Here is a 24,665-nt window from a genome sequence, read left to right as displayed (position 1 = left end):
TTCAGTCCCTTGCTGGCCTGCTTAGCCGTTATCATCACCCCCTTGCCCTTAGGCTTAGGAGCACTTGCTTCAGTCTTCACAAAACAAGGGGACCTTTCATCTCCGATCAAGATGCCACCCAAGAAAGGCATAAGGCTCACCTTGGCAGCCACAAAGAACTCCATACCCAGTATCAAATCAAAATCATCAAGAAGTACTATCATGAGAGTACATTTACCTCTCCAAGAACCGAACTCAAGGGTAACATCAGCAACTCCATTCACTGGTGTGGCCCCGGAGTTGACAGCCTTGATCTTGCTTGGGCAATTGGACACCTTCAAACGCATGCGCTCAGCTTGGCGTTGTGACATAAAATTATTGGTTGCACCCGTGTCCAACATTGCCCGCACTCCTTCCTTGTTGATTCGTACCATGGTATACATCAGCCCTGTGTAGAGAGGAGGGACCTTTGGCTCTGCAGCCATTGCACTTACCATTTGCAAAGGATTGACACGAGTTGTGCCCCCTTCCTCCCCATCAGGTGCTGCTGCTTCTTGCACCGGCAGCACATTAAGAGTCTTCTTCTTTGGGCAATTTCGGGCTAAATGGGGTTCACCACATATGAAACACCCCCAAGAACTCTTGCCCTTCTCTTGCTGTTGCTTCTTGGACTGCAGAACAGCAGGTTTCTTTTTCTTAGGATCGCCATTGGCCTTCCTTTTCTTCTGCCATCCTCCCTTGGCCGGCTTGCCATCTGAAGGCTTGGACTTAGCCTTCTGTCCCGCACCCTGATTGCTGGTGCGGTAGTCCACCAGAGCTTCTGCTGCAGCCATTGCCGAGGGGATATCCCGGACCCCTTGGCGTCGAAGCTCCGTCTGCGCCCATGGCTGCAAGCCCGACAGAAAATTGAAGAGCTTGTCTTCCTCGGACATGTTCGTGATGTCAAGCATGAGGGAAGAAAACTCCTTGACATACTCACGAACAGCCCCTGTTTGGCGAAGCTTCTTGAGGTTTTCCCTTGCAACCCAAGAAGTGTTGCAGGGAAGAAACTGATCACGAAGGTCCTTCTTCAGGGCCTCCCACGACTCCACATGAGGTCGGCCAGCACTCATATCATCTGCCACCCGAGTCCTCCACCAGAGTTTTGCATCACCATGCAAGAACATGGTGGCCATACTCACCTGATCACCATCAGGCACCTTTGCAGCCTTGAAGTAATTCTCGAGATCCCAAAGGAAATTCTCCAATTCCTTAGCATTTCTTGTACCACCGAAGGGTTTGGGTTCTGGCACCTTAACCCTTCCTCCACGATCGGCATGGGAAGAAGACGCTGCTGGAGCGTTGAGCATGTAACGCTTCAGCAAACCTACCTCTTCCTCCAAGGCATGTATCCGGGCTGACATGCTCTCCACCAAACCAGCTTGCTCCGCCCTTTGGTGTTCAGACCGGACCTCCACATCTTGGACCAGATCTTGATGAGAAGCCTCCAATGTAGTCAGCCTCTCTTGGTGCTCAGTGGATATAGAAAGCAAATCAGGGAACTCATCTTCCCCTGGGTTACCCACAATCTCTTCCAGCCGGGTAACTCTGTCCGCCAACGTCATAGTGCTGGGAGCCCACCAAGATCACTTCAAGAACTCACCAAGAACAGCAAGAACGCTGCTCTGATACCTCCTGTCACACCGTTGGGAGAGCGGAATGGAAACACCGAATTTTTCTCGAGTTTTCCTCCTCCCGGCGTGCGGCACTTGACTGTTTTCCTGCAAAACAGCAAGTCAGCCTACCTTCTTCTTTTCTCGGGCCAGGATCACGCCCAAGACTCCTTGGCTTGGCGCTGCAATGCCTTACCAATTTCCTTCCAGCAACGCTCACACATACACACAGAAACTTGGGGAAAGAAGCTTCATTGATCTCATCAATGGAAATCCCTCACAAGCCGAGGGACATAGCCTTGCAATCAGCCTACTTCCAAAACCCCAATGCCACCCACACACAGTGGCTCGGCCAAAGCCCCTTTGGCCGAATGGATCACTCACATACAATGACCCAAATCCTCACAGCATTCACTCAGCCTTTTCCCCATGGAATCCCCTTTGAGCCCACACTCAAGAACTCCTCTCACGGTGGGGAATAGCCTCCAGACTTCAGCTCCAGAATGCCCTCTAATGAGCCTCCCGTTTTGGCTTCCCTGCAGCCTTTTTATACTCTGCCCAGGTGGCAGCCACAGTCCAAATGGCAGCCCATCATTGGCTGCTGTCCAACTGCCCTTGCCATGTTGGCAGCAACTGCCCAACTGCCCAGCCAATCAAGTGCTTGGCTGGCCAACTGTGCAACCACCTGATGAACCACCTTGCCACCTGGCCAATCGTCCCCAAGTGACATGGCGTCCCTGCTGGAGTCCTGCTGGCGCCCATGTGGCTGACAGCACATGTGCTGCTGTCGGCTGACCTGGCCAGCCACCGTCTGGCCTGTGGTCCGCGCGCGCGCCTACCCGCGCGCCGTGCCATCTGCGCGCGCCCGCTCGCGCGCCGTGTCCTCGCCCGCGCACCGCCGCGCGGCACTGCCAAGCGCCTGGACGTGCGCCCCAGGCTGCGCACCGTCCCGCTGAATGCGCATCTCCCGTGCGCAAAGCCCCGCGTACCCGCCTGAGCCATGCGAGGTCTTTGCCCAATGTGTGCCCATCGCGCACACTGTTTCATGGCTTGGTGCCGCCCCAAGCCAAGCCATGGCACTGCTGAATGCCTGTCCGTGTCGCGCGCCCACGCGCGCGTGGCTCTGTGATGCGCGCCGCCTGCGCGCTACCGCATCCGGCCGTCCTGGCCTGCTGGCCGTGCGCGCCGTCCTCGTGCCCGCACGGCCGCGCATATGTCCTGCGCGCGGTGCCCGGCCGCACCTGGCCGCGTATGCTGCCGTGCATGATGCCTGGCCGCGCGCTCCGCTGCGCGCGGCTGCTGCTGAAATGGCAGCGTCCCAGCTCGCCTCCGCTCATGGGCTAGGACCTGTCCATAGGGTGCGCGCCGCCTGCGCCCACCTCCGGCCTGACCCTGCTGCGCCTCCTGCGCATGGACAGCGCAGAGTCAGCCCACTGCGCGCACGCCCCGCGCGCGCCTAGGCCGAGGGGTGTGACAATGGGAGAGGTAGCCCATCTGTCACTATAGGATAATGAGCGATTAATACGACGACAACCGCCTCTTTGTTCCCTTCCGGTGGACCCAATCGAGGGAGAAATAGATCAACGAGGGCCGTCCGATCGGGCACGGGATATTTTTTAACAGTGTTAAGAGAGATCGGTGTACCTCGATCGATCAGACGGTCGCTTTCGGCCCCTCCTCAACCTCCACTTCCATCATATGGACCCTACCTTTTTAATTCCGCATGATGGGAGCCGGTCCCCCACCTTCTTTTCCTAATAAAATCCTCCGTATAAAGGAAACGGAGACAGTTTTTACGAGATTTAACTGTATACCACACATATGGTGACTACACAGACTGCCTCGAGATTCGTGAAGTGCTGGCGTCTAGCCAACGGGACGGTCGTTGGATTGAGAGGATTCGAACGTTACGGTTGTCGTTTTGGAGCTCCATTTTTTCTTACCGCGAGCTCTGGGTGCGGCTTCCGTCGAGGGAAAACAAACGAGCGGATTCCCGCGTGGGGGCGGCGGTAGAACCCGATGCCCGGGGGCTTTTTCGTCGAGACAAAAGATAAGCCAATGCGCGTCCCCTTGGGCCCCAGGCCCATCTGTAAAATCTGGGCCAGACGTCCAAATGACCAAAATACCCCTATATATTTAAAGAGATAATGTATTTATTTATTTATTTATTTATTATAATTGGCTCACACACGACGGGTATGGGTGTAGCCAATAAAATCAGAAAAGAAAAGATGATACAGAGGATAAGGCACAGACACGTGATCTTTCCAAGTGAGGCCTTCAAAATGGTGAGCCGTAAAGGAGGCTACCCAATCAGCAGTACTATTTGTCTTCCTGTAAATATGTATAACCTAATAGAGACTATACTCATCTAAAAGTCTGGGGACGTCGTGGAGCAGGGGCTTAGAACCAACGTTGCGTCCCTACCCATGAATCCACTCGATCATCGTGGCCGAGTCTTTCTCAAGGAGGATACGGTTCACACCTAACACATGTCTCGCATAGATGATGCCCTCTCATGCAGCTCTGAGCTTGGTACTGACTACAGACGTGTCGAAAATCCATCAGCCCCCAGCCGCTATCAATTTGACATTATGATCTCTAATAATGAATCCCACACTTTCAGAGCTCTCATCCCTCGCCAATACTATCGTCGAAGTTCATCTTGAGAAATTCAAAAAATAGAGGCTTTCAGAAGACTAGCATAATTCTGGACGCTGCAGGAGCAAGAAGGGGCATGACTTTGATGGCTGATATCAATATTTTTGGGTTTTTTTTTTTTGACGGTACAAGCGTTGTGGCCAACAAAAGTCATTTGGGTGGTCGAAATCGATGGGTCGTTTTCGATTAACCAATGATTTATGGGTGTCAATGAGGGGTCAGATTGATTGCTTAGCGGTGTAATAATTGAAAATTTTGGGGGAGGGTGGTCGCTGTCTGGTGTTCGGAGTGTCGGGTGGGGTGTTTCCATCCCAACGAACGAGCCAGAATGCGACCGCCGCGGTGTCGGCTGAGACGGCGGGCGAGGGACAAAGCCGAACAGTAGGACAACGCGGCGCCGGCGGTGGCGCTGCCGCAGCCGGTGTGGGTCCACCGCAATTCGATGTACCAGCAGTCCAAATGCGTGGGCTGATTTCTTCTCTCTCAAACTCCTTTGCATCAGAGCGGTCAGAAAACAACCTAAATCGTTAATAGGTTGTCCAGGTTTCGGGGCCCAATTGTCCACTCTGGTCCCCGATTTGTACCTGTCACATGGTACAATGGTGTATGTGAGATCTTCTGGTGCAGCATGACCTGGATTATGTAAATATTTGTCGATAAGCATGGATCCTCTACCATGCACGGTTTGCACGATGCATCATCATTGATAGCTGTCTAACTCCTAATGGTAGCCATCGAATACTGCACAATACTTTGCAGTGCAAATCTAAGTAAAAGATCCCGAGTCTTCATCCATACCGTGCAATTTAATTTTTGTATTTATATCTTTTTAAAAATTTCAATGGTGACACCAAAGGAGGTGCAAACTTGGATCTTTCTCGAGCCAACAGAGATGCCAATAGATTAGAATGAAACTACAAGCATTCTATTTGAATATGATTCAAGAGGTTTATGTAATAGTCATTTTTGATATTAATGGTGACATTATCCATGTAAGTGCATATAGAATGCATATGATAGGATGCGGGGAAAGTTATGATTTAGAACATAATACACATTATACAAACCTAGGTACAAACACTTCTGCTATTTAGTTTTCATGATTTTAGATATTTTGTTGCATAGTATATAAAGGTACTTCTGATACTATGAGTTTACCCCACTTCTACTGAATTAGTGTATAATGTGTATTGTGTTCCTTTTTATTAATTAATAGAAGTAAAATATATATCTCAAAGAGTGTATTCATGAATTAAAATATTATTATATTATCAATTATATTCATAATTAAATAATAGTATATAGGTCTTAATATTGTAAGTTTGAGTATTAACCTAGATATGCACATTATCACCCTATATGAACATGTGTTGAACAAATTCAGTATTATTATTATGTTATTTTTATTTTATAAATATTTGAATAACGTTATTTATTATATATTATATGAATATGACCATGCTTTGGTTACATAAACTGATAATATTTGAGAATTAATTACTTTCTTAGTGTCTAAGTAATATTAACTAATATTATTATTAATAATCAAATGATGTCATTTTATTAATGAATACATGATAATTTAAATATTTTCATATACTTATTACTATGTAAATAATAGTTTATGTCGGTTATCAATAATTGTAGACACTATTCATTTTCACTAATAAAAATCAGAAGTTTAAACAATTTAACTTATTATAATCATAATTAATTATATTTGATATCATTTAATTATTTGTAATAATATTAATTATTTTATAATTAAAAATATTACTTAGTATTTCTGATCATGAAACATAACATAAAGCTTAAAATGTACGCTATCTTTCTTACATGGCATGTGTTAATTAAAAAGAGTATTATTTTAGTATTCTTAAGATATTTAATTATGTATAAATTGAATAAAATATTACTAATTTATTGATAATTATTTTTGTGATATTTGCAATCTATCCAAGTTAACGTCTATGGAGTCGCAACCAAACTTTTTAATGATCAACGTTCGATCTATACCCAAAGACTTGAATTTAAAAAAAGAATGATAATAGACCAAAGATATATATAAGTTTTTAGATATTATTAAAAAGAATATAATGTTACAAAAGCAAGGGAAACAAACCTATACCTCAAAAAAAAAAAAAAAAAAAATAGTGTACACTGCATGGCTTATTGGACAACTTTTAACACAAGATCCATATAGTGGTAAAATTGATTTTGTATGACATATCAAGTACAAAGTTAAGCAGAAGTTATGTAGTCCGCCATGGCAATTCTTGGTATCCTCATCTCATATGCAAACCTAAAAATAATTAGAAATAGAAAACAAACAGTAAGATATATGTAATAATCCTCTTTTAGTATATATCATGGATAAACATATGGATTGCATGGACTCAGACTATGAGGGTTTGCATCATCGATAGTGATAGAAAAGAAATCGAAACATAGTTCCTCTTGTCAACCATCTCAAAGCCATTCTATGCATCATTGCTCGATATATAGTGGTTGGAACAATAGCTCCATATGTTTACCTGCAAATTGCAACCATATAGGGATGATGACAAAATTGTGAGAAAGCTGGAACAGTCGAAGAGTGCGGCGCAGACGGTGGCGTTGCCATGACCGGGGTGGATCCACCGTCGGTGTACCAGCAATTGCAGTGGTCAAAATGCGTCGGCTGATTCTATCCTCTCAATCTCCTTTGCATCGGAGAGGTCAGAAAATAACCTATATCATGAATTACATGGTGCATGTGAGATCTTAGTGGTGATGCTACACCATGCGACTGTCAACCATCTCGAAGCCACTCTATGCGTCATAGTTTGTATATATTGATTACAACATAGTTTGTATACATTGATGTACTTGCGAGTTGCAACCATGCATGTGGGGATTACTGACAAAATTGTGAATAAGGCATTGGAGACCATATCCAAACCATGTAATCCACCATAAGAAAATCATGACAACAATAATGTTATAAGGAATTTAATTGTGAACAATTATCAAAGCTATATGACACAACCGTCTAAGTAACCTGCGAACAAATAGAATATCGAACCACATCCAAACCATGTAATCCATCATTTCACCAAAAAAATCATCACAGCAATCTCCTAAGGTGGCAAGATAGAAAACCACCATAGATTTAAAAAAAGAAGGAAAAAAAAACAAGTTTTAGCTTGTCCACAGCCTTTCTACCATTAACTCATGAACAGGTATAGGACAAGCAACACGCAAGAAGAGAGAATAAGAGCCGACAACAATCAAAAACTCGAACTTGCCAATTCTAAAATTCTCAGCGTCAACCAATATTCAAATAACCTAAATTGAACCAGCAGATAAAAGTTGACAAAGAGTATGCCTCAACCAACATAGAAAAAAGTTGACATAGAATTAGCTACCAACAATCAAATAATTGATGCACAAACAAAATGATACACAACCTGTCAATACAAACCGCCCTAGCAAACAAAAATAAGTTAGAAGTCTGAAACAAAGCCTTTAATAAACAGTAAAAATAACATAATATATGAGAAGAAGGCCGTTGTCCAAGTATGAAAAAGTTTGTTGATCATCGATGATCATTCGCACGAAGTTTGAGGGCTAGCATCCTTGAAAGCCACAAAGAAAGAACAACATGGGTAATTTCTCCACTCTAATTATTATGGCCACACACATAGTAACATTGGGAGTCCATAGATTCAATACCTTTTTATTTCATGACTCATGAGTTAAAGAATAGTAACTTTATTATCAGTATGGTTTTGTCTTATTGATATTTTTGAGGCAACATTTTCTGTAAAATTTGCAACAGTAATGTAGGAACTTCGGATCCTCTATCAAGCAATTTGTGCATCAGTTCTGTATAAATATCCTTCTAAATATCGAATTTTATATAAATACCTTCTTAAAATTAATATTTGCATGTATACCTTCGAAAAACACTTGTTTTGCTATTCCATCTTTTTTTTATCCTTGTTTTTGCATATATACCTATACCATCTAACGCCGTTAAATTAACGGTTTCAAATTAAAATGATTAAAATATTTTTAATAGATAGATGTGACAAAAAAAATATTTATAAGACGATTGCGATGGAGAATAAAAAAATAATTTCAAAATTTTATTTTATTTTTACTTAAAATAAATATTGTTTTTATCAACCGTGTTAGAAAAATCATTATATTATGAGTATTTGTGCAAAAATAGTATTTTATGAAGATAAAAAATAAATATAAATTTTTAAAAAATATTTGTGTAAATTTAAATTGTTAGGAGAATATTTTATGTAAAAAATTTAATATTTTTGATTTTTTTTTTTTTTGAGAGGGATAAAATGACAGCCATCCGAGGTGGAGGATCCCGTTCCATCGCGGAAGCCGGAATAATTTCTACGTTGATCGGATCTCTTCCCGCATCTGCACGTCTGACGAAGAAAGACGGCACCGACTCCGGAGTTTTCAGTCTTTTTCCTCTGACAAGCCGGCGATCTGTCCTTTGCCTGGACTCAAAATAATAATAATTTACAGCCACCGATTTGACCGCAAGGGACCACGTTCCCACGGCGGAAACGAGCCGATTCCCCGCCCCTTCTCCGTTTCCCGCTCCAGCGGGGCCCACAGGGAGCGCGCCTACACTCCCGCAGCACCGCGGCGGCACGGCAAGTTGGTGGATTCCCGCTGGAGGCGGGACCCACAAGCTGCGGGACACGTGGCATCTAACAGACCACCTCTGTTTTTTTAAACTTCAACGGACCACCTTAAGCGGCAACTTTTGCACCAACCATCTTCGGATGACGTGTCGAGGCCTGATTGGATTTGTAGTATGATTGATCCCGTAAGTCCACCAATGGGCATATTGCATAAAAGATATTGGTGCTGCGGTTGGGCTTCGTGCATTAACGAGAAAAGTCGGCCGCCGTGGGCAGAAAGTAAGAGGCAGCAGAAGAAAAGGAAACTTATGTCTGGACCACCAATACTACCACCATGGCAACTTCATCCGAAATGTCCAGGGATATCAGGGCTCTCGCTAGATTGCTACAATGCCCAAATTTATTTTTGTCTCTTCGCAGAAAAGTCTCTACCTTCCGATCGTCTCAAGATGAATTTTGATGATAGCATATCCATATATGGAAACAGAGAAGATAGAAATTTTATGATAAAAGATCACAACTTCTAACTGATTGTTTTTGAAGGGTGGCACACTTGCGACACGATAGTTATAGTGGCGGAGCTAGGACAGTATAGGATGGTATTATTACGCGAGGCGTGTTTTAGGGGCTGACAATATATTTTTGAAAAAGAACTCAGCTACGGTGATTAAGTGGATACAAGATAAGGATCGGCGGGACGATGGCTACCCACTACTTAGGGATATCTATAGAATGGCAAGAGATTATGATTTATTTCCAGCTGTTCATGTGTATCGAAAGACGAACAAAATTGCAAATTAGATCGTCTTTTTTTGCTGCTCATCATTCAGAAAGTGTTTTTTGGATATAGTTTGTAGCTACCTCTCTATCCTTATGCCATATTTTTTCTTTTGATTATGTTGGACGTACTCATCGTGTTTGAACCATTGTTACATTGAAAAAAAAAAAAATCCCGACTTTCGAAAATAACCCTAATGTCATTCAACCGGAATATCGGCAGCAGGCGTAAACTAGCAAATACTCTTTTTAACTTTCAGCGAGTGCTATGAGTCTGCCACGTAGCCATTTCGACAAGGATTCCACGCTGTACGGCCAGAACGGCCAATGCTTAGATCTAGTTGGTGGATACGATGTTAGAAATGGAGAGAGAGAGAGAGTGCGGCGTTGCAAGGATGTCTTCCGCTTCTGCGCCATCTTCCCTCACATGGCCATGTCATGTATGGTTGCTTATTCAGGGGCTTCAGGTACATGGCAGCTCAGTGACAGCTTGGTCCTTCGTGCCTCTTGATTCCAAGTTTAGGCATGAATAATAAATGCACTTTGAAGTGATTGTTTTTATTTTTTATATCATACAAAAATTATAAAAGTTGCCACTTGAGCCATACCAAATAAATCATATATTTTTATTGAACTTGTAGCAAGTGGTTGCAAGGATGAGCTTGATGTCTTATAAGGTCATAAGGTCATTGTCTATGAGATGTTGAAAGCTTTTGGCTAAATAATTTCTAAGTATGTAGTTCAGATGTTCAATACAAATTCTAGTAGGTTGGTTGAGGGTAGAGTTGAAGTTAAAATAATTTTATAATTTTTTATAAAATTATAAGCCCTAACCAACTTGAAAATCAGCATCGGATGATGAAAATTTTTGATAGTCAAGGCAACAAGGCTTACTATTGTCTATTATTTCTAGTTTGCACATTGGTAGCACACTATCCAGCCTAGCCATCGATTGTTTTTGTTTATGCACCCAAAATGGTTACCCATGTTCAATTACAAGATATCTTTTTTAGATGATGACATCATTTGGCTTTAGATCGACTCTTTTAGGAACTACCAAAATAGTTCAATCAATGTAAGAGTTCTTTAGCTTTCTTTCTCCTTTTTTTGGGGTGGTGGTGGTGGTTGAACCACTCTTCGTTCTCCTTCATAACTTGCTTCAATCCATTTTTTTCTCACTTTCAGCTCTTCTTGCTAACTTCTTGCTTTCTCTTTCATACTTCCTATCATGCTTCTTTAACATCCTTTTCTACTTCCTTCAATTGTTGTCCAACATCCTTAGTATATTGTGATAGAGCTTGAAGTTTTTTAGTTGACCACCTCTTTCTCTTGTTCTCTTTCTTTAAAGTCCATTTCGTTTGCCATTCGTGCACACATATATTTATTATCATTCCCTAGAAATAGGTTTCTGATCATGTCTTGCAATTAATAATGCCTTTTTATTTTCTCTCGTCTTTTATCCTAGGCTTTTTTAAACTTTATCAGCTTCATCCATGTCCTTGGGTTTCCCTTTTTCCTAGTCATTTTGAAAGAAGATTGGTTACAAAGGCTTAAAGAGATCGACTTTTGCCTTCTTGAAAATAATGAGAATTTTTGGTCGAGCTCTTCTCTTTCTGCTACTCACGCTTTTTCTTAAAAAATCATCACTGTGGGCTTGTACATTTAATCCCCAATTATCCTTTCTGAATTTGATAAGGATGAGCTTTCATAACACTTGATTTTGTATTCCCAAACCTTACGGCATTAAAGTTTCATTTTGACATGTATTCAATATAATAGGGACATAAAGAGGTTTAGATAGAAGGAGCTAAAGAATACCTAGTCTAGAAGACAATAGTGGAAAGGGATTGAGGAAGATATTGAACATTTGGCTCATACCCCATTTGTGGTTTTTTGACACTGAATATCTCTATGGTTGCATAGAGTGTGCAACTTGGGTTGAGCTTAACCCAAGCTTGCTCATTTAGCCTACTCATTGGGTAGGGTTGGATTGAAGTTTTGTAAATTTAGATTGGGCTTAGATTCAAGAATTCCAAATAAACCTTAAGTAGGGTTGGATTAAAATTGACTTTCAACTCAACCCGAGCCAGACTAGCAATAAGAATATGCACTATTCTTGTAACAACCCAGAACCTCACCCAAAATGGCTAGCTGAAGGTATTATTTGGGTTTCTTAATCCTGTACAAGTACCGAAGATATACCTAGCGAATAACCGATATGGGACTAAACACACGTCCGTACGGATTCTCACAATTCTAGTAAGCAAAAATGAATACAATTTCATACTTGTACAATAATTCTACCTGTGTCACCTAATTGAAAAGTCACCTATGGAGCCAAGAGTGAAAAGCTAAAAGAAAACTTGCACCATCTTACTCTCCAAGGGAAAATGCACATCGATCACATATATAGCAAGCAAACTTGCCTCGCTGCACCTTTCTCCCACCATCACTATTCTATCACTGCACCAATCCACTTCCAGCCCTCATCTTGAATGCCCACCACCCACCTCCGGGTTTAAAAAAATGAAAAGAAAAAAAAAAAAGAAGGTTCCTCCAACTCCATCCACCATGTCGTCCATTGTGAGAAGAAGGTGAAAGCCATCTGCCAGCTATTGTTCCTTAGCAAAACAATATATAATATTTGTCCGATAGGATATGATATCTGCAAGAGATTACAATTTTAAAAAAAAAAAAAAGAATGGTCAGACGAATATTGAAAGAGCTGTATCCCCTTTAGAGAGGTGGGCATAATAATATATTGTTTTCTTTTTCTTCAGAAGAACAAAAGTTATCGTGGTACCTATCACACCTCGAAACCATAGTGAAACAGATGCTGCATATCTGTATAGCAGACCATACAAGCATGCAAAGCTATAAATCATATCAAAGCAATAACAATTTTTAAAAATTTATTTAATCAAAAACTTATCCAAATAATTCTTATAGTAGTTCTATAATGATATAAGTCAACATTGCTGGCTATTAACATAAATCAAATAAAATATTATAATTAGTCTTACTAAAACTCTAATAATTGAAAGTATTTTTAAAAGAACCAGCGCACTCTCCAAGTTTCGAACAATCAAGCATCTAGATCTGAAAAATAGAGAAAATATAATAATGAGCTACACTAGCCCAGTAAGCAACATAACATCCCAAAGTGGGGTCAAACATGCCAAATAAGTAGTTAAAGGCACAAATATTAGCTGAAAAATAAATTATTTTTGCATAATACATATTTTCTTTTGAAGTATACTATTGTTTTCATAAAGAAATACCAGATTTCAGATATCAAGCTATGGCCATGTAACCCAGTAGCATCGGTCAGAATGCACAAAGTGTCAAATACCACTATTATTAACCACGGTGGTACGGTGTCCTAAATACCGCTATTCTAGTCACCGGTGAGGTGGTGTCAAAACCATTTTCTTACTTATTACAAGTTGACAGGGCCAATGAGTAATTCCCATTTACGGAGCCAGAGCATAGCTATGTTGAGAATGCATATATATACAAAATAAATTTTGCGCAGTTACACTTTTTCATATTTCAAAACATAATACATAACATATTTTAAAATAATTACTATCATAACGTCAACATGCTTAATCCATTTAACTAAGTATAAAATAAATACCATAATCAATATTTAATAAAATAATTATCATTTTATCAAAAATTCAGAAAACACACTTTAAAGCATTAGGTTACTTACCTCTTCTCGCTTCAAAAATCCCACTTTAGTTAGACGGGTTAACTACACCTATTTTAATATGATTAAAATATTATAATTTTTTTCATCATTCCAAAACTCAAGCAAAGTCAAAATTAAACACTATTGAAGAATAACCTTGTGCTCCCAAATCAGGTCGGTCAGGTGACAGTGCTCGACCACCCAGGTCGGTCCGAGCAAGAAGAATTTAATTAGTCAGGTGAAGATCAAAAGTAGCAAAATTTTAAAAGATCTAACTAGGAGTGTAGTAATGGATTGGTCTACAGCCTGGGTATTGGGGCAATTCAGGATCTCCGAACTGTGTCAACTTGGATCCGAGTAACTAGAAAAGCAAGTCTTACACTAAGATCCTTGATCCTGTCTAAAAAAAGAAAGAGGAAGAGGAGAGAGAATCTCGGCTCGAATTCAATCAGAAGTCTGGCTTTGGTCCGTCATAGTGGCATAGACATCACAACATCTAGCCCATGGGCTAGGGGGAGAAAGTGGTAACTAGGAAAGAACAGTAGAATCTATAATAAATAAATAAATAAAGCTATGGCGGCCTGAGCCCCAGCCAACCGGCAGTCGGCAGCGGCAATATAGAGAAGATGAAGACCAAAATAGGTCCCGGTGATTCACTGGCTCCAATCACGGAGAACAAGGTCATAAACAACAGAGAAGAAAGAGGAGAAGGAGGAGCCTTATCTCGGTCCAGTGAGGCGCTCCAATGGCTCTCCGACGACGAATCAGGGAAGAAGGATCTGGAAGAGAGCTTGGAATTTATAGCTCAATCTTGGGTGAATTCGAATGAGAAAGAAAGGGGATCTTAAATAACTGATCCCAGGCTTTATCCGGTCAATCTCCAGATCGCAATGAACTACTAATTCATCACGGTCGGGGAGGAGGATTGGAGTCTTCTTCTTGGTGCCCTCACGTGCGATGCATGTGAGGCTGGAGTTAGGTAGCTAAGCGAGCCCAATCTAGGGTCTCATAGTACCACCTGTGGAATACTCCTTAATCTCGTTTTTTTAATCTTTTAAACCATAATCATTTTTGTGTAGACTCACATGAGAGCCTCTAGTCCAAGCCATCCCGAGGGAATCCCTCTCCCCTCGTGAAACCAGAATGTTGTTGCCAGTCATAAAGTGGAGTCTCTATCATTGGGGGTGTGGGTGAGATATGATTGCCCTGAAACCTTTATCAATTAGTAGTGGAGGCTACAATCCAATTAGGTATTCAATCCAATACAGCAAGGGATCCAGAACGGATATAGAAAATGGTAAAATCGATTCCAACCCATTCCAGATATACATATTTTCTTATAAATTTTCTCTCCGACATAAAATAAATAAATAAATTTATACGTAAAAAAAATCTTTTTTTTTTTTTTTTGACTCTGTCTATCTTACCCGTCTATTTCATTCCATTTATTTAACTCTATTCATCCTGCTTTGCTTCACTCTGAAACAAGTATGAAACGCATATGGATGTGATATGTTGCCATCTCAGCTGGGAAAGGAGTCATTGTTTCATCCTTTTAGGGGGCTTTTACCTTTGCTTTTCATGTACGAAAAGCCTTTACACAGTATGAGCCAAATCATTACACTGGGGGGAGGCTCCCCGGAGAGCCTAAATTCCACCACACATTTGGGCCAAAGTTAACCATACTTTCCGTTCCACTAGCGTTCTTGGATCTTGCCCTGGGCTGTCGCTAGCCGGCAGCACTCTCGAAGTTCGAGCACATTCTTTCTCCAATCTAAAAAGCACATAAAGTGATCTATTTTTCGCAGCTTAGTGCTTGTCTTGCGTCACTTCATCTATGCACGAACTGGCCCTAGCTAGAAGGACCAACAAAAAAAAAAAAAGTAAAAGAGAGGATCTCTTCTTTTAGTTTGCAAATGCCAGTGTCTTTCTTTTGTCGAGGCTGATGATGGCTGCACCTCGTAAGTGTAAGTATGCTCATCTACAGAGCTCTCCACCACTACACCACATTATTATTTGCAAAAGAAAAACAGGAACCTAGAAGAAAAAAAAATACCTACTCTATCATCAATCATTACAATTCAGTAGGCTGTAACTATGAGAACTCAACCAAAACCTTTGGTGGTTTCGTGATGGTATCTCATCTTATAAATAGAATTAATGTGGCTACTCTAGATTTAGTAGATTTTTTTCCTCGAATACAATCTATAAATCATTAATTAAAACCAGCTCAACTGTGGATGTGCTCTTGTTAGAGGGATTTGAACCAAGGAAATATATGTAGCAAATAAATCTCAGAAGTTTTATTGTTGTCTTAACATGCTATGTCCAAAATGTGTGTATATATATATATATATATATATATATATATATATATATATATATATATATATATATATATATATATATATATATATATATATATATTCTGAATCTGTTCAGTGACAATAATTTTTCTATTGGTTCATATTGGAACTTCTTAGTAGATTTTTTTTTCTCGAAAACGATCAATAAATCATTACATTAGTTTTTTAAAAAAAATATAATCTATGGATTGATTAAAATCAATCCAAATGTGGTTGGGTTAGTCTGACTTATTATGAATATTAATTGGTTTAGTTCCAAATTTAAAAATTGATAACTGATGGAGATTGATTTAGCTTACAAATTGACTCCACCACCACCACAACTCACAAAATCACCCTTCCCTAGAAATATATATAAGAAAATATTGTTTTAATGGCAATAAAAGTTATTACTAAAAATCAAAATCTTGTCACTAGACTGAGATTTTGATTATCATGGTATCGTCACTTGTACCTCCACTGCTAAAACTTTTATCATTACTAAAAATGGATTGGTCCCTCAAGCTTAAACAGTCTTGCCAACCCTTACTATTAATTACTAAGACAACATATTAACTTGTAATATTGATGTAATAAAATATATTATTCTAAAGTATTATAACAATTTATTTGTGATTTTTGTTAATAAATCTAAAGTCTGTACTTTGTTTTGACATGCTTATTAGATAAAATAGAATGATTTTTCCATATCCTGGATAATACTAATCTAACCCATTTTATGAACAAAGTATGTTCTTTAAGTTGCAAGTAGGTGGTATCCTAATGTAAGAATTGTTTGAATATCATAGTTATCTCCTCTATACATATAGTCATAAATAACACAGGATATGTGTCATATATCAGTGTTAGAGCTAGAAAAGAGTCTACGAGTACTCTAGGAGATTTATCCAAGTGGACAAAATCTTTTCCACAGAGAGGATTGGATATTTTTAAATAGTCAAAATTTATTTATAACTATTACACCAGTATGTGAACAATCAATATTAGCAATCCATCTCATAAAGCATTGTCAGAGGTGAAAGTGCGAATCAAATATATAGCTTGTAGGTGGTTCCTTGACATGAAGAATAGGATGCCTTACTGGATTCTAGAGGATAGTAAATTTGCAGTTAAATCCGTTTGTCAAAAATGCTTCCATGGGCTATATTCTTAATAGGGATTATAGTGATTTATTAGGTCTAGATGCGAGGGTCCAGCTGCTCAACATAAAAAGCATTATAATAGCATAGTATCCATATTAAAACAGAGATATGGTCGGACATATAAAATCAAGAACCTTGGTCGTAAAAAGCTTTGAAAATAAATATTTCTACAAATTATTTTCGTAAAAAGGGTGTTTGACAAGATCTAGTATTCTAATAAGTCATGAGATTGTATATATGGCTAAGGGTTTGTAGGTGCAGTATTTGTACACTGCACTGGAATGATGGAGAACTGAATTACAAGATCTAGCTATTACAAAAATATGAAGAACTAGTTTCATCTAACTTACTAAGAGCACAGTAATACAATCTAAGAACAATATCCCTAATCTAGACTTGAAGGACAAGTTTTTGATGAGTGAGAATTTGAATTGATCTATCTCAGTAACACATCTAGCATGTGCTATCCATATTCAGGTCAATTAAATTAAAACTTCAGTTAAATATTTATACATTGGATTAATAAAGATCTGGATTTGATTATAGAAAATATTAGACTAAAGAAATAGTATGAAAATAGAGTTTGGGCTAGATTAGGTCAAGCAAGACTAGACTATGGTCAAATCCTAGGGTCACTCGGATAAGATCCAAGTAGGTGCGGTAATCAATGAATGAGCCGCTAATTTCTCTCTTTCTTAGCATCATCAAGAGTTTAGGGAGTGCCTTAGTTTAGATGTCCAAAGAAAACCCTGGCACCCCCATCCTCTATAAAAGAGGAGGTACCTTAGGGTTTCACATGTATGCCATTATGATCCCAAGCCATTAGAGAGAGGGGTGTATAAAGTTGGGGTGTTCCTTCCCCAAGAGAGAGAAAGAAAGATGGTATGTGGAGAGAAAGTTGAACAAGTTTTTCTAGCAATGCATCCTCTTAGCTTGTGGTTGGTAGAGATTTAGGGCTAAGTAACGCTCTAAAAGATAGGTATGTGGAGTAAAGTAGTTAAAAATAGTAATTCGCAGAGGGTCATGTGTTGGCAACCTCAATCTCTCCAAAGAAAATACACATCTCACTTATTATGCATGTACGTAATCTATGTAACAATGGTAATTTATTAAAAAAGAGTGATCAAGTTTAATCATGCAAATATTCTTCTAGTGTGTAACACCTTGTTGGATTGATTCTATGTCGTTTATTCTACAACCCAAAATTTTATTCTCTTGGATTGCTTGTGAAATGCATACAAAAGAATATTAGAATCATGCTTAATTTAGCTTTTTATATTACTAAAAGAGAAGATAAGTAGTTAAACTTTTCTAGGTCCAATTTCTAACAATATGAGATTTTAGATATTATATAAGTAATTTCTTTATTTATAAAATGAATTATTATTAAAAACAATTCATTTTTTTAGTATTTAAGTTAATATACACATGACCCCTCGCCTAAGTTGTTGACGTGTTCCTATTTTAATAACAATGAGCATTGTATTTATTTTAATATAATTAATATCTATTTTATATAATCAATTTCGGGTTCCTACAGTGAAGCCTATTTTTTTTTCTCTCTCATGATTCTAAATAACGGTATGATAACTGCTACAGTATTTTGAGCCACCCTCCATTATGTTGTTAGATAAATAATGTGAAAAAAATATGATAGCTGTAATTTTCCATTTTTTCTCATTATAATGGCGTCGCACTAAGACAAATAGTAGCTATTATTTTTACCGATATCTTCTTTTAAATAAAAATAATATTTTCAAATTCAATTTTGCATCTCAAAATTCTTTCCTAATGTGGTTGTCCGGCTCGAAAAATGTTGTCATGGCGATCAATATTAGAATTTTTTTAAAAATTCTTTTTGACAAATAACAACCATTATAACCATTCTAACAATTAATCAAAATTTGGGTGGAACTCCAGCATAATTGGATAACATGTTGTTTAAAACCTTATTTCTTCTTTTTTTTCCCGACAATATTATAATTTTAATTTCAATTTGTTTTGCATCTATTATGCTGCAACAGAGTCCAAAATAAAGGTTTGCATGTAAAATAAGTATTTTAAACAAATATACATATAAATAGTAATTTTATGGAGATATTCATATAATTTTATATTATTTTGGAGGGTATATATATAAAAAAATACTCTTGATTATATAATAAAAGCTATTCAGAGACCACCTGGACCAAAGAAAGAACCCAAACCATTACTTGAAGTCACGTTCCGGGTCGGCCTGGGCCCAGATCAACCGTTTTATACCCATAGACCGGTCCCTAAGATGCACCATCTTTCAGAAGCAGTTGATCCTTGCAACCCTAAAATGCCATGACGACAAGGTCCAAAAGTAGCTTGTGTAAACAAGATCATAAATGACAAGAAAGCCAGCAAAACAGGGCAAGATCATCAAAATGGTACTATACTGCTGGAGTTACCCAAGTATCTTTGGATTATTCATAATTGTTTCCATGGGTTCCTCAATTCATTCTGAAGTAGAGAAATTAATCAAGAAGTACTTAGTAGTGCATGAACTTTCAATTTATTTGCTAATCACTTTGAATTGCAATATCATGAGTCGATAAACACTCTATTTATTTATTTATTTGATATAATGGATGGTTCACACAATTCAGGTATGAATACATTCAACAGAGTCAAAAAAATAAAATATCACGAAACTAAATCAGGATGTAGCAAATACCCGTCCAAGTTATTTGACCTGTATGATCCGCAATAAAGCCACCCAGTTTGTTGCACTATCTTTTCCCGATAGACATATCTACGATAAAAGCAAGCTCACTAACTAGCTAACTTTCAGGTATCCATTAGCAAGGGATGACTATCAGCATGTCAAGTCTGTGAGGGTACCCAACCAATCATTGTGGAAGAATCATCTTCAACAAGAATGTGAGTGGTTTCGCACGTTGCAGGCCCTTCCATGCTCCTCTCAATTCATCATCGGGTACAGACATATCGAACAACCGAACTCCACCTGCTTATTTATTTTTGGTTGCTCTAGCTTAAAATTTTCCAAAATCTATGGTCTAGATTGGGATTGATACAGATGATTACAAGTACGAGATAAGGAAGGAGTTGGCTGTCATGAGAGTAATAGCCTTAGTGGACATACTTGTTAACACTACAAGATATGGATGGTCTGAATCTTTGATAAGGCCATCGCCTACCTAGCTTCTAGCTTTTGAACTAAGAAGGGAGAGATTCTATTTTGCTGCATGTGTTGTGCCTCATCTTGAGAGTGCATGACAAAGTCGCAATAATTCATATTTCTGACCCAACCCGATCTATTTGTAGATGGAAGCCAAGATAGAAGAATGATTGAATTTAAAAAAAAAAAAAAAAAAAGAGATCCAACCTAATCCTAGGGCCCAAAAATTGCTCTATCCGGGCCATGGACTGCTAGCCTTCAGGTCATGCCATAAGAGACACAGGAGCAGTACTATAAATGGGCCATCATAGCCCAAGAGGACTGGAAGCCAGGTAACTTAGTTAATTGTGTGGAGGCATCACACGTGCCAAAGTTGGACCAACCGCATATGAGAGGAAACCGCCGAGGTGATCGCATGCACCTCAACCTTTTCACGTGGGATGATGCTGTCCATTGTGGAGGGCTAATTGACAAGTACTAGATGGGATGACCATTATGATCTTAGATCACAGGTGATTCTTATTCCAAGATAATCTGATCCGTGATCACCCATTTGGTATGGTATGTTCCAGTAATTAAATTTTTTTTGGATATTTGTGAGTAACTTACTTGGTAAATATATATTTAGCATATATATGAATATATGGTTATTGATAATATCATTAATTTCTACATAAATTGTGTAATACTAATAAAATCTCTATTTAATACAATTTTACAAGATAATAATCTTCTTATTATTATATTTTGATAAAAAACTGCATTAAATAAGAGTCATACCTAGTATCCAAAGTAAAGTGATTAATAGCATCATTGATATAAGTATTCATAAGGTGAAGAGAGAGTTTTGCACAAATAAAGCCTCTATTTTAGTGTGCACACACCAGAATGATACACGTGCAATGCATGAGGAGATAATAAAAATTGAGAATAATTTGATGATAATAGAAAAATAATAACAATTCGAAAAAATAAAATAAAAAATATATTATAATTGAAATATATTTAATAATTATTAATAATTATTTTACTATCAATATCTCACTAACAAAATGATCGGAAATAATGGAAAAGATAAATTGTTCACTATAATAGTTTAATGTTTGTATTAGGATAAAAAAATAACATATATTTATATGGAGATATCTAATCATTTTTTATTTGATGCAAAAGATTCTGATTCCTTCTCTTTTAAACATGAGCAGTTGTTTTTGTTTTGGTTGGAGTGTTCATCTTGCGATTATTTCAAACTACAAAAAATAGAAAAGAAAAAATTAATAATGTGTACAATATTTTAAAAAATAAGTAGAAAATGGTAAAAAGTGCAATAATAATCAAAAACCTACCAAAATAAAATAATCAAAAAATATGATGATGATGATAATAATAATAACCATTAAATAATCAAAAGTGTTGTACATAAAAATAATGGGAATAATCAAAGAAATAATATAAAAATGCAATAAAAAAATCCTGAAATTTGAATATATAATAGAAATTCTTATCCATACTAGTTTTAGCTTCCTTTGTGGACTAAGAATACCTAGCCGGAACTCCATGCCAACCAATGGGGGGGATTTTTGTGCATGACACCTATATCAAGATTTTGGCTCGATATGATTTAATACAACTCCCTAGTATTGTTCTTTGCTCAATATGGTTTTATTGCTTCAAACCTTGGTATACTCTGAGGTTCATTCCATTGATATGGGTAAGGTTCAGAAGAAGTGGGGAAGGAAAAGGGAGGTTTAGAGCCAGCTAGCAGTAGAGCGAAGGTCCCAACAATCTCTTAATTTCATTAAAAGATATATTTATCTTCTTTTTCCCTTAAGAGCCCAAGTCGTGTGGTTTTCTTTTTTCCTTAAGTTTGAAGAGTCCAAGTCTTGCGGTTTTCCTTTATTACCTCATTTTTCTGTGTATTTTTTCTAAATTTTGGAAAAGCCTCTAACTTTCTCTTTCCTTTCTGTTTAATAGGTGTAAGGATTAGATATATTAAATATGTAATATGATTGGCTATTCTAAGATTATTTTAGGGGTGTTTGGATGGAGAATATATATAAGTAATTTTTGCGATAAAATTAAAATAATCATGAAGTTCAATGCAAATATCCTTTATTTCCTGCACTTTTCTTCTGCTATGATCCAATCGGTCAAATGCCAAAAAGTTCCTATTCTGAATAGGTCAATATTTTCAACAATACAAGTTCCCTTTGAAAATCTGTTCTGCAATGAAACATCCCCTCAAGGATTGGCAATCTTATGAATTCTACTTCACCGAGAAGATTAAAATTAGCCATCTAAGTCGAAAATTTGAGCAGTAAATAAAAATATATGGATTTATTCATGTTAGCCTCCATCTCTCTCTATTTGCACTAACAAAAAAAAAAAAAAAAAAAACATCTCTTCCTTTTTTTAGGCTAGGAGCGCACGAAATTATGTTCCAAATCCTCTCATGCACAAAAAATTATTAGATGGACCAAGTCCGAATCTTGAATGGTAAATAATAGGATGAATTCTCATCCTTGTTTTGATATTGAATAGTTTAAATATAATTGGAATAATATGACGAGTAACTATTGAACTAGTCCACCGGATCTGATCTATCTAATAATTTCTCGGATGACCAAATTTGATGGTCTAGTTTGCAATCGCCGGCGTCTGTGTGTTGCCCTAGAGTGATTAACTTCTCTGTCTTGGACGACAAACTAACTATCTCAGGGAACAAATTCAATTATCACTTTCAAATTTCAAGGGCACAAACACTCTGAACTAATGTTGGACCTTTTAGGTCCCACCTGTCTGTATGAAATAAAAAGTTATACACTTCTAACTAGAAAATGTGACAAGAATTTCTCTTGACATCATATAATCAAACATCACAGTAATCTTTATTTTATGTCTTGTTAGCAGTTTTTTTAACACTGGAGAAGTGGAGAACATTACACACTTCTTCTCCAATCTTTAAATGACGCCAAATCACGAACCAAACCGCCCATTCCCCACGAACTCCCCAGTCTTTTGAAACAACATTCCGGGCCCAAATTAACCCTCCTCCTCCAACCCAGTTTTTTTAACCGGAGCACCTGCGGCTCACCAGACCGACTTCTTGTTGAACCACCGGAGCAACGGCGAGGACTCCGAGCTCGACGATCTCCGTATGCCCACGTGGAAGCAGGAGAAGCAGCCATTCAGGTCGTCGAGATTCGCGAACCTGGTCGCAGACGATGATGACGAGGAGATTTGGCGAATGATCTCCTCGAAGCGGGACTCGTCGCAGGGAACGGCGAGGGGGCCGGCGCGGGCGGAGAAGCCGTACTCCTCCTCGGCCTCGGCGAGGAGCTCCCGGAACACGGGGTGGTTGAGATGTGCGGCGCGAACCACGAAGCGGCGCCCGCTGCTCCCCACGCTGATCGCCACGTGGCCCGCCGGCACGTCCACCGGCGCCCGCCACCCCGGTCTCAGCGAAGCCCTTGTACTCCACCTGCGGAGCATCAGACATACCCTCGCCACGTCCCGGATCATACCCCACTTCGCCATTGCCTCTCTCTCTCTCACTCTCTCTGTGACTCTGTCTCGGCTTGGTTTGCTTTGGTTTCATCAATATAAATATATGGGGGCAAAAGAGAATGGGCCTGGCATTGGGGTTAATTACGAGAGGAGGGAAGAGAGAGAGACTGAAAGCGCGGTGTTAGCGCGTGAGGATTGGGCGATGGGGGAGGCAAAGATTCTTGCTCTTTTGGTGCGACAGCTGTTTAATACGACGTACGTGCTTCATTTACTGTTTCATGTGACGGACGTCGCTTTGTTAGGATGCGTACTAGGCTTGTTCTACCTTTACTTTGACAGATGGAAAAATTGTGGCTTTTTTATTTTTATTTTTTCTCTGATTCCTCGGATGTTTTTGTGTTTTTTTTCTTTAGAAGTCATCACCTCATGATTTCTCGAAGATTAATTTCGATATTAGTGTTTTAAATGGCAGTGAGTCGAATAGAACAAGTTTTGTTATTAAAAATATGGGTGGTACGATAGTGATAGCACGTGGTATTAGATTGTTTGATACTGTAGTTTCTATGGCTGAACTGCATGCTGCATAAAAGACATGGTATATGTAAGACTGCAAATAAGTCGAGTTGATTCGTAATCCGACCTGATCTAGTTAGAACCAATCCGACTCGTTTTAGAAGATCCGTGAGGCCAGGTCGGATTCTAAAAATAACATTTTCTATTTTTCAGCTCGGATCTGGATTTACTGAATCTCAATCCGACCCGGACTCAACCCAATCCGTTACTTTTTCGGATCAATTTTGGATTGTTTACCAGCAATCCGATCCGACTCGATCCGAATGTGAATTACCCATTTGGGCCCATTGTCATTCAACTACCAAATGCAAATCTTCTCAAACCCTCTTTCTGCTTCCCTCTTGTTGTCCAGCCCAATGATGGTCTTGGTCCGCCCATGGGGCCGCCTTGTCGGCCCGATGGCAGTGCCGGCAGTGGCATCGACGAAGGCCTGCCGCCAAGGGCCGCGCAAAGGCTTGGAGTCGGCTTGGTCGAGGCTAGAACAGTT

The 24,665-nt window shown here is 39.0% G+C and overlaps 1 protein-coding gene across 1 annotated transcript; it reads right to left on the bottom strand.

The window, feature by feature from the left end:
* Positions 1 to 6,533: 6,533 nt before the first annotated feature.
* On the bottom strand, positions 6,534 to 23,635 carry LOC103722597 (protein SMALL AUXIN UP-REGULATED RNA 51). Its single transcript, XM_008813203.5, has 2 exons — positions 23,193 to 23,635; positions 6,534 to 6,594 (listed from the first exon to the last, which is right to left on the bottom strand). The coding sequence occupies exons 1-2, from the start codon at positions 23,633 to 23,635 to the stop codon at positions 6,534 to 6,536; spliced, it is 504 nt and encodes a 167-aa protein (XP_008811425.3).
* Between the last annotated feature and the right edge of the window lie 1,030 nt (positions 23,636 to 24,665).

Source organism: Phoenix dactylifera, chromosome 3 (assembly GCF_051530095.1).
Source record: "Phoenix dactylifera cultivar Ajwa chromosome 3, Ajwa_hap1_PhDact_Kaust_v1.1, whole genome shotgun sequence".
Lineage (NCBI taxonomy): Eukaryota > Viridiplantae > Streptophyta > Magnoliopsida > Arecales > Arecaceae > Phoenix > Phoenix dactylifera.
This window is presented reverse-complemented; position numbering and strand designations above follow the sequence as displayed.

What these genes read in the sequence shown, in the direction of transcription:
- LOC103722597 (XM_008813203.5), bottom strand. Translation starts at nt 23,635, where the DNA reads ATGGCGAAGTGGGGTATGATCCGGGACGTGGCGAGGGTATGTCTGATG. An exon ending in TTCAACAAGAAGTCGGTCTG is followed by an intron (nt 6,595 to 23,192) that starts GTGAGCCGCAGG and finishes AATTATTTTTAG; the next exon opens with GTTTGCATATGAGATGAGGA.